The 10,714-nt window shown below is 42.9% G+C and overlaps 1 protein-coding gene across 3 annotated transcripts; it reads right to left on the reverse strand.

Annotated features, from left to right (window-relative positions):
• RNASE11 (ribonuclease A family member 11 (inactive)) lies at positions 1-8,907 on the reverse strand. Of its 3 annotated transcripts, none has more exons than XM_006163083.2 (3): positions 8,784-8,907; positions 7,912-8,296; positions 1-1,410 (listed from the first exon to the last, which is right to left on the reverse strand). In XM_006163083.2, exons 1-3 carry the CDS (start codon positions 8,815-8,817, stop codon positions 789-791), a joined length of 1,041 nt encoding a protein of 346 aa, XP_006163145.1. In that variant the 5' UTR covers positions 8,818-8,907; the 3' UTR covers positions 1-788. The 3 variants fall into 3 exon arrangements, with proteins under 3 accessions (XP_006163145.1, XP_006163144.1, XP_006163146.1); XM_006163082.2 differs by having other exon boundaries at positions 7,912-8,299; XM_006163084.2 differs by lacking the exons at positions 7,912-8,296; positions 8,784-8,907 and adding an exon at positions 1,888-2,018.
• Positions 8,908-10,714: the final 1,807 nt, after the last annotated feature.

Genomic DNA, 10,714 nt, shown 5'->3' on the forward strand with positions numbered 1-10,714 from the left:
GACTTGAACCATGGTCAATCATGTGGGAGTCCAGTGTCCCCAACCACCATACCACCTACCGGCCCCATTTTTCTACTGACTCTTCTGTTCTCTGTAGCTTGTCATTCCTCTCCTATAGCCCCAGGGTACTAAGACTTTGCTTGAGTAAAAATTACTCTAAGAAATGTTTTCTTCTCTTTGCAATATCCTGAGAAACAGAAATGAAGTGGAGGGATAGACAGTGCAGAGGGCTGAGACCGTTGATGTTGACCTGGAGCAGCAGTGAAGTTGAAGGATCTTTTTGAGTCCTGACAACTCCGGGAGGACAGGCAGACACTGGGTTCTGTGGGCAGGTGCTCACACTCGTGTGCACACATCAATGCACACATTTCTTTGAAAAGAAGCACTGATCATAATATCTCCCACACTCATTCACTGTTTCCGAATCATCTCATCGGCAACACTTGCAGTGTTATCTCCTTGATTCTGCCCAGTTCGATGGACCCAGTTTTGTGGCTTTATAGCTGAGCTAGGATGAAGTTCAGCTTGGCTCCGAAGAAGTGTGTGTGTGCGTGTGTGTGTGTGTGTGTGAGAGAGAGAGAGAGAGAGTGTGTGTGTGGGGGGGGAGATCCATTCTAAATTTTAAATGAATTAGCCACAAGTTTGAATTGTTTACTTCTTCAGTTAACATAAATAATCAGGAGCTCATTCGAGTGCTGAAGGGTAGATGTGGATAATAGGAGGAAAGAAACAATAATGAGCATGAATATGCCCTTTGGATAGGCCCTCATCTCAAAGCCCTGTGGCATTTACAATTTGGTGCCACTAACTAACCAGCTCATCAGAGAATGGCCTGTCAGCACGGTCAACGCTTTCTTGAGTGATGTAACACTGCGATATTGGCACCTGGGGGATTGTTTGCCTGTGGTGAGATGGAACATACTAGTATCCAGTTCTGGGCTCTCACAGCAGCTTCTACCGACATTCCGTTCACACTTGCAGCCGGAAGCCTTGTAGATCCTGTGCACTACCTCCACAGAGCCAGGGATAAAGTCATTGCTCAACTTGCAGGAGCCATTGGCTTCTGAATCTTTTCTCCAGACCAGCACATCATTGCAACACTCTTTGTCGCGTCCTGGACTGTTTTCTTGGAGGACGCTGTAATGTAACCTTCTGAATGTCAATGGTGAAGAAGACTCAACATTCTTGGACGTGCTGAGGCTAACGTTTTTATCTAACAGGGTCAAGCTCATTAATACCTCAACAGTCTGTTTTCCTTGGTTACTTCTTGCCGTGTCATATTTCCTTGCTTCCTCTGTAAATTCTTCTTTAATAAATTCCTTTATACTTTCCGAAGCGCCCTCAAGTATCAAGCCCAGGCCAAGCAGCAGCAGAAGGAAGGTCTCCATCTCAGATCTAGCACAATTTCTTCTGCAGTAAAAATAAAAAGTAGAAGATAAAAGCAAGGAGAATATTAAAAAGAGCTCTTTTTTCCCCCAAGATAGTTATTTTCAGGAGTGACCCCCACATCTAAGTGGAGACTCCTACATCATTTATGGAAGTAGGATACAGTAAAAAGACAATCAGCAATGGAGTCTGAAGACTCAGGTTCAACTCCCTTCTTCACTTACGGTTTACACTACTCCATTTAACCTTGGTTTCCCCATCTGAAGACAAAGGTGAGAGTATATCAGGTGATATTTTTAAAGTGCTAGAACCAAGTATTTATTTATTTTCCTTTCTCTTTGCCTTTAATCGCTGTGGTAGGTCATGCTAATCTCACGTAACATAGTCTCACCAATCCTTAATCTTCTACAATCTCTCTCAGTCCCTAGCAGATGGGAGTCACTTGAAACGAACCAACACAAAACGTACAATGTCACGTCCCCATCTCATTTCTTTTCTCACCTATTCTCAGCCGTGGGCTTTCTGTCTGTACCAGTTCCTTTGGTAAGTCAATCCTGCAGAGAAAGCTCCTGGCCTGTTGCAGGGACAGAACTGAATTTTTTTTTTTTCCTGAGAGTTTCTGTTATTGGGCTTAACTGAAGGAAGGAGGGGCAAGAAAAGGATAGAACTGTACGAGATTGACGGAGGAGACAAGGTGGAACCAAGGACACTCAGGGAGAGCTGATCAAAGTGTCCACTTATCAGTCAGAATCCCATGACCTAGGCAGCCCCATGGCTTCCTCATCTGCGAAATCTTTTCTATTTATACTTTAACCCAGAGTGATTTTTTTTTTCTTTCTGAGAAAGTACCGCACAGATTTTGTTCCATTTCATTTTGTGTGATCTTTTTCACTTTTCTAGTTAGTTGACATGTGTCAGTCTTTTTCCTGTCTTAGTAAAGCTAAAAACTCCTTGAGCCTGAGATGAAGCGTTTGATTATTTTTATTCTGTACATTATCAAATGCTGGACTGTACCTATACTAGCTTCTCACTCATGTTTGTTAACTCCATAACATGGCTTGATTAACGTAGACAATCCTTTACTTGAAATCAATACTGGAAAATGTATGAGAATCCCAGAAGGGATGGTTATGTAAGGTGATACTTTTTTTCTGTCGTGCTAGAATGATCCTATTGTTCCTTTTTCTCGCCATCCTCTTACAGTCTTCTCCCCTCTACATAAGTCTCCTGCATTGTCGCCCTTCCTTCCTTCCCAATCGCCGCTCCTTGTCCTTCGGATGCCTTCAACGCACTGCTTTTCTAAAAACACCTCTTTCAATAACACCATCTCAGAATCCTTTGCTACTACTCATTGCCAACAGGAGGAAGTAAAATCCTCTGAGGCCACTAGCCAGGGATCTGCTTGATTTACCCCCATTCTACCTTTCAAGGTCTGTCTCCCATTACTCACTCACAGGCCTACTCTGGTTGACCAATGTGACCCTTTTTCTCTGTATATACCAGATCCTCTCTCTCCTTTTTGGCTCCTTTCTTGAATGGCTACCTTTCTCTGCCTCTTGAAATTCTTCACAGCTCCACTCAGATCCCAATTGTTTCTTTGACACATCTTCTCACCACACCTAAATCTACCAAATCCATATCGTAGTTTTATAAACTTCTTAGCACTCACTTTTATGCCACTCATTCGATGGCATGTGACCTAAAAGTACACATGCACTTTAAATTTTTTTAAATTTAATTTTGAAATGTCTCATGTGTGAAATTAGAGCAAAGACCTAGCACCAGAAATATCCTTAATAATTGGGTCAATGGATTATTGATAGATTATTAAGCATTATGTGGAGTCTGCACAGGCCTTGAGATGGTGCCTTGAGCGTAGACTTGGTACATGTGGAAGGGAAGAGGGATTTGTAGAGAATTTTATTTTGTTCCCTAAATGTCTGCAATACTCTGCTATTGACAGCCGTCATGAGGTATAGTAGGAAAACAGGAGAAAAGTAAACAGGAAGAACAGTGCAGGTTCCCAGTCTTTCTGAAACATGTTTATGAAGTGGCAGAATTCCTAGTTGCCTGGGTTTGATTTTCTTTCTTTTTTTATAGAGAGATTTTTGCTATAGGGTATGTGCACTTGCTGGAGAGACAGAGAGAGACAAAAAGAGAGAAATTACCCCCCAGGGCAGATGGCCATGCCACAGTCTCTTCTCCTCTATTCTCTTCTTGGGATTTTTTGCACAGAGAGAAAGAGTTTTAACCCACCGGGTCCAGGACTCAAACTGCAGTTGACTACATGGGAGTCCAGCAACATAACCATTACACAATCTGCTGGTCTCTGGGTTTGATTTTCTTTCTTCCTTTTTTCTTTTTAAGAGAGAGAGATTTTTGGGGACCAGCAGATGGTGTGGTAGTTAAGACGCTGAGTACTCCCACATGGCCGACCACGGTTCGAGTCCTGGACCTGGTGGCTTGCTTTCTCACATTCTCTTTCTCTCTCTGTGTTTCTCTCTGGTCAAATTAAAATAAATGAATGAATAAATAAAAATAAACTATTTTAAAAAAAGAGAGAGAGAGAGAGAGATTTTTGCTATAGGGTACGTGCATTCACTGGAAAGACAAAGAGGCAGAAAGTGAGAAATCACCCCCCCAGGGGATGGCCATGCCACAATCCCTTCTCTTCCATTCTCCTCTTGGGATTTTGGGCACGCATGCACATGTGCCTGGCATGAGCTTAAGATGCTAGGTCCAGGACTCGAACCATGGTTGACTACTTTGGAGTCTAGCAATGTAACCATTAAGCCATCTACAGGTCCCTCTGGGTTTGATTTCAAACTGCCCACTAAAATAATATATTCTCACCCCAAACTACAAATGTCTCAAATGTCACAATTCATTTGAATTGAGTTTTGATCCTTATTGAGTGAAAATATTCTAAAGATAGATTGCAACAGATAGTCTCCATAACTTACACTTTAATGAGAATGCATTTGTCTGCGAGCATTTGTTTTCTTTAGAAGAGGGGAGGTTGGGGGCCAGTGGGTGGCATGGTAGTTGTGGCACTAGACTGCCACATGGCTGACCACAGTTTGAGGCCTGGACCTGGTGTCTTGAAACTCATGCTGGGCATGTGTACATGCATACCCAAAACCCTAAGAGGAAAAGCAAGAAGTGATTATAGTGTGGTCATCCCCTCTGGAGGGTGATTTCTCACTTTCTCTCTGTCTCTCTCTGTGTCTCCAGCAAGTGCACATACCCTATAGCAAAGAGTCTCTCTTTAAAAAAAAAAAAAAAAAAAAAAAAAGAGGCAAGGTTAAGGCAGGAAGGGAAGAAGAATCACTGAGAAGGAAAGGGTAATAAAACCTAGAGAGAGGGATAGGAAAAGGAATCAGAATTGAGAAAAATAGAAGCAAGGCCTAAAGGATACATTTCCTCTACTTCAAAGCTTTGCCCAGGGAGCTGGCCCATGGTCTGGTGGCTAAGGGAGCTGGATTCCACATGGCTGCCTGTGCCTTTTGCATCTTGGACCCCATGGCTTGAGGAACATGCCAGGAGCATGTGTATTCTCAAAATCCCAAAACGAAGAAGAAATGGAGAAGAAGGGATTGCGGTATGGCCATTCTTCCTGGAAGGGGGCAGGGAATACTTTTCCCATTTCTTTCTCTCTGGCTTTTTCTGGTAAGTTAAAAAAAAAATGGATTTTGCCAGGAAGTATTGCACCATTTATGCTGGGGCTGCTATTTCCGTTCAGATGCAGAGGGCTCTGCTCACCTCCTGTCCAACATCCCCTGAAGATAACAATGATAACAATGACAATAGGATTTCCACAGAGGAATGGGTAATAACACTCAGCTGAAAAAGAACCACACAAGATGGAAGAAACCGTCAAGTGTGTGAGCTTGCCTCACTCAAAAGGTTGCAAGGTGCGCTTTGCTCATGATTGTCCCCTTCCTCTCCCTGTAAATCAGATCAATCAGTTAAAACTTGATGCTAACAAGAGACAGAGCTAACTGGCATAGGCATATCTTCTTCTTTTGTATGACCTTGAATTAAGTCCAGATGGGCGGTGCAACAGTTGAAGTCTCTCAACTGAAAAGATTAGGATGGAAAGTACCCTCTAAATCTTGTGAATCACTCATGCCTGCTCGAGCTTGCTGTATGAGTCTCGGGCTCTCACACACAGGATCAGAACATCATAGCTCAGAACCAGTGACCTTCGCTTGCCAATTGCACTTATCTCTTACCACTTCTCAATCTGCAGCCTCTCTTCCAGCAAAGCCAATTTCTACACGATCAGAACGTCATAGCTCAGAACCAGTGACCCCATCCTCTGGCCTTCGCTTGCCAATTGCACTTATCTCTTACCACTTCTCAATCTGCAGCCTCTCCTCCAGCAAAGCCAATTTCTACACTACCTAAGGAATAGAATGCTGAGTAATTGACTTGGAAAGAACCTCAGAGATGATCCAGTTCAAGAGATGATCAGAAAAGAACAGGACTTGATGATATTTTCAGACTTAAGAGCCCCTTTCTCTTCCTTCTTCCTTTGAGCTGTAAGAATACTATGCCTATAGTTGAATTTGGGAAAGTCAAAGAATGAATTCAGTTGTAGGAGCTGAATGGGGAAAGTAATTAATAATCTGGCTTGAAGTCTCCTTTGTTCATTCCCATTGGAGGTGGAAAGAGGAAACACACTGAGCTCTGAGAGTCTCAGTCCCTCCCTGGGTCATCTTTATCCGTTGCTCTCTACAGTGTTTGAGAATAATGGTTTCTCAGCAGTTAGACTCCTTCTAATCCTTTTTTTCTCATTCTTTCAAGGCACAGAGGGAGTTAATGAAGCAGATGCAACATTGCAAAGTAGTAGTTATCATTTTTAGAAAGGACCCTAAGAAGTGATCCACTTGCTTCTATACTTACGATCAGGGCCAGGAGTAGAGTGAGGTGAATAAGGTACTCACTTCAGGTATACATTTCAAAGGGTGGCAAAAATAAAAACAAAAACAAAACTAACTCAGTAATCAAGATGCATACATAGTATTTTAATAAATTAGTTTTTTAAAATAGTTTAATGCAAAAGAATCCCTGATGAACAAATACCAATTTTTTTTTAATTTGCTATAGGATGTGTGTGCTCACTAGAAAGAGACAGAGAGAGAGAGAGTGAGAAAGTATACCCCCCTCAAGAGGATGACCATACCACAGTCCATCAGTCCATTCTCTTCTCAGAATTTTGGGCACACACACACATACACACACACACACACACACACACACACACACACACACACACACACGTATGTCTGGCATGTCTCCCGACTCACCAGGTCCAGGACTTGAACCACACAGTTGGTCATGAGGGATCCAGACACCTTAACCACCATGTTGCCTGGCTGGTCCAAAATTAAGATCTTAAATAACAAGATCGGACTTGCACTAGGACAACTCATGTAACTGCCTTATGTGATCCTGTCAAAGTCTTGTCAGATTAGATTTGTAAAATTCAGATATTTTGTGCATCAAGAATTTTTGCATCAATGACTTTTTAAAGTATTCAATTATGTCCAGGTGATGGTGCACTGGGAAAGCAACTGGATCCACACGAGAAAGGTCCTGGATTTACATCCCAGGATCTCCCTGAGTAGTCTGGGGCACATGTATGCCCATGAACTGGGCTAGCAAAGACTGAGGGTGGATTGTGACTTGGGTATTCATGGGGGTGTTCTTGGCTCTCTGTTATTCTCTTGCCCATTGCTAGAAACAAGAAAGAAAGAAGGAAAGGGAGGGAGGAAGAAAGGAAAAATTGTTTAATTCAAATGATATTTATCAATGACCAGCAGATGGTGTAACGGTTACATTGCTGAACTCCCACATAGTCAACTGTGGTTCAAATCCCTGGCCCTGTGGCTTCAAATTTATGCTAGGTGCATGTGCATACATATGCAAGACCCCAGGAGGAGAACAGAGGAAAAGGGATAGCGGCATGGCCATTCCCCCTTGGAGAGTGATTTCTCGCTTTCTGTCACTGTCTCTCTGGTGAATACACACACCCTATAGCAAAAAACTCCCCCCCCAAAAAATCTAGGTTTAGGGGTTTGTTTGTTTGTCTTTTCCTTTTCACTTCCCCCCTTAAATTTTGTATCTGTAGAGAGCACCTACCTTACCTTAATCCTGGATTCACTCTTGGCTATATCAAATGGCCCAAAGACAAAGGACAAAACTTTGAAACACATGTAGAGTTTATGGTTTAATTCAGTAAAGATTTTTTTTTTTTATTGAAGCAGAATAAATCAATGCCAACTAGGTAATAGTGAAAGGATAAATTAATTACAAAGGCTACCCATATTGCTCAAGGCATTACCCCCTGTCCACAGTCCAGGTCTGCCTTCAGGACGAGCCTCCGTGCCGCTGAGAGAGGAGAGAGGATCTCTGACCCAGGCACAGACCTCAAGTTACTCAACATATCCCTGGAAATTCACTGGTCCGAAGTCATCACAAATGACAAGAACAAACCCCTCTGTGGGGGACATGTGGTACCTGCAGGCAGGATATCTGGAGCCTTCGAGGAGCTGACAGATTGTCATCCTGAACTTTGTCTCACTCTGGAAGCAGAACACGGAGGAATGGTTTCTGCAAGCCATCTTCTTGGGAGAAGTGCAAATACTATTGATTTTTCGAGGCCTCTCGTGGATGAAGACATGCTTCTTTTTGCACGCGTGGTCAGGTTCCCTGATGACTCTTTGTATGATCATATGGTTGCAGTACCTCTCAAGATGGCCATTCTGGGGGTAGTCCACATGCAAGTGCTCTATGGTGGGCGGCCCTATTTCGTCATTCATCTCATTTTCCCAGAACAGAATCAGCAAAAAAATGATCGCCATTAGGATCATCAGGGGTAAGATTCCCTTCACATTTCTGGCTTCTGTTGAGTAAGGGAAGACAGGAAATAGCAGAGGGTAGAACTGTTATAACCCCTGACTGCTCTCCCATCTTTGGGATTTTTATTTTCTACTCTGCTCATTAAAAACGGGCTGACACTACCAGATCAGCTGACGCTACAGCTCGTTCCAGAAGCCCTTTCTGGCCATCTCAGCTTTCAGAGTTTGGAGTTGAACTGTTCTCTAATTATTCCTGTTGTACTTGGTCGGTCTCTGTACATTCCTTATCTCCTATCTTTTCTAAAACTTTCAAAGGGCTTTAGTACAGAGCTAGACACACAAAGTCGCTCAAAAAGTCCCACACCAGGTGATTTCGTTTGTATTGCTGAATGACTTTGTTTCACATAATTTTCTCAACCCTAACTCCACCCGATTTCACACGTTGCTAGTACTGTCTACTAATCTGTTCTTTCCAGTGCTTTCCCAGTCCCTTGTGCTGATCCTGCATGGCTCTGTGTTAGCTGCTCTTACCTGTAATTTTTGCTGTCACTCTCACAGGTAACATGTCCTTTTGATCATGGATCTGAGATATTCCTGTGTCTCGCTGTTCCCTGACAGTCACAGACAGGAAGCCAGTTGAGTGTGGGGACAGCCAAGTGGAAAGCACAGAAAGGGAGGGACCTGTCGAGGAGTGTGCTTGGTGCCACTGGGAAAGAAGAGAAGGTACCTTCCGAGGGGTTGGGTAAGGCAGGTCCTGAATATACTCTCCCTAAAAAGTGTGGACTTTTCAAGACATTTAGTAAAGCCCTGATGCATGCCAGCCATTGTATTGTTTATTTTCTAAACTTTCAACTAGTCCTTAGTAGAAATATGGGATTTAACTATTGTCTTCATTTCATTGACAAAGAAACAACTACAGAAAGGTTAACATGGTGATGTGAAGTGACAAGCGTGGCAAGAGTGGCTGCAAAGAACTACAAGCGTTTATGTGTCTCTGATGAAGGGAATGGATAGGTAAATATGAGTTAGATTCATAAAATAAGGTCATAAAATAATGTACTAGACCCACAAACAATAACATGGATAGAAGTCAAAAACAGAAGGTGTGTGGAAGCGAGTAAGAGACAGAATAAAAGTTAATTTGGGTTTATTTTAATTTAAATGATGCTTGCTTTAAAATCATGCACATTTTCCCAGGATACTTATTATCTAAACATGCGTCTGCTCCCATTAACATAGGTACAAGTGATCCCATGTACAGGTACAAGTGATCCTATGTGACTTTTTTTTTTTTTGGAGAGATTTTCGCTATAGGGCGTGTGCGCTCGCCAGACAGACAGAGAGAGACATAGAGACAGAAAGTGAGAAATCACCCCCCAAGGGGGGATGGTCACGCTGCAATCCCTTCTCCTCCATTCTCCTCTCTGGATCTTGGGCACGCATGCACACATGCCCAGCGTGAGTTCTAAGCCACCGGGTCCAGGACGCGAACCGCAGTCGACTACATGGGAATCCAGCGACATAGCCATTATGCTAACTGCTAATTCCCCCATGTGACTTTTGAGACTAGGTCTCATGGCTTCCACTTGATGGTGGTTCTCTTGGGATCTTTACTCTGGGTACCTTCAGTTGGGACAAAATCTGACATGTAGGGGCCCCACATGAAGAGACCTCATGGTCGGAGAGAGATGTCCATGAACTGTCTGTCCCCTGATCCTCAAGTCTTCTCAGCCCAGAAAGTGAATGAAAGAGCCCATGAGATAAGCCAGCTCCAGCTCCAGTCACCATGTGAAGAAGCAAAAACTGCATATCTGAGCCCAGTCAACTTAAATTCAGGGTTAAAATAAATGGTTGTTCTTGTTTTAAGCCACCATTTTAGTGTGATTCATAAAGCAACAGTAGATAAACAGAACAGAAGCTCACCACTTTGCCAAACCTCCAAACCAAATCCAGTACCACAAAGTTTTAGCAGGTGACAGATACTGCTAAAGTTTTTGGGGGGTGGTTAGAGCATAGGTTATCATACAAACAGTAGTGCAAAGGTAGTTTTAAAAATCTCCATTTGCTAATTAGTTCCATTTGAACTGATCCCATCTCATCCCTTCCTCTGCCCAGAGAGCCTCTCCGTGTACCCACAGTGCCTGCTCTTCCATGTTTCCTGGACTCTGCCTGTCCCTCCCTCCCTCTACCGTCACTTCAGTCACCCTGTGACCAAATAAGCACCCCACCTACCATACCTTCGCTTCAAAACTCAGTGGAGTATTATGAATCATAAATAATATTTGCTGCCTAGCAAGTATAAATCTTATTCCACAAACTTGGGCAAGAAAATGTATATTGCTTTATTGCTTCTATTTCAAACTAAAAGTAAATCTGAGTTTTCTGCCCTGATAAGAAAATTTCAGCTCATGTCCTTATTAAAATTTCTTTTTCTTCCCTAGCTGGGGTCCCAGTGGAATCTG

This window comes from Tupaia chinensis, unplaced genomic scaffold (genome assembly GCF_000334495.1).
Source record: "Tupaia chinensis unplaced genomic scaffold, TupChi_1.0 Scaffold141372_1, whole genome shotgun sequence".
NCBI classification, from domain to species: domain Eukaryota; kingdom Metazoa; phylum Chordata; class Mammalia; order Scandentia; family Tupaiidae; genus Tupaia; species Tupaia belangeri.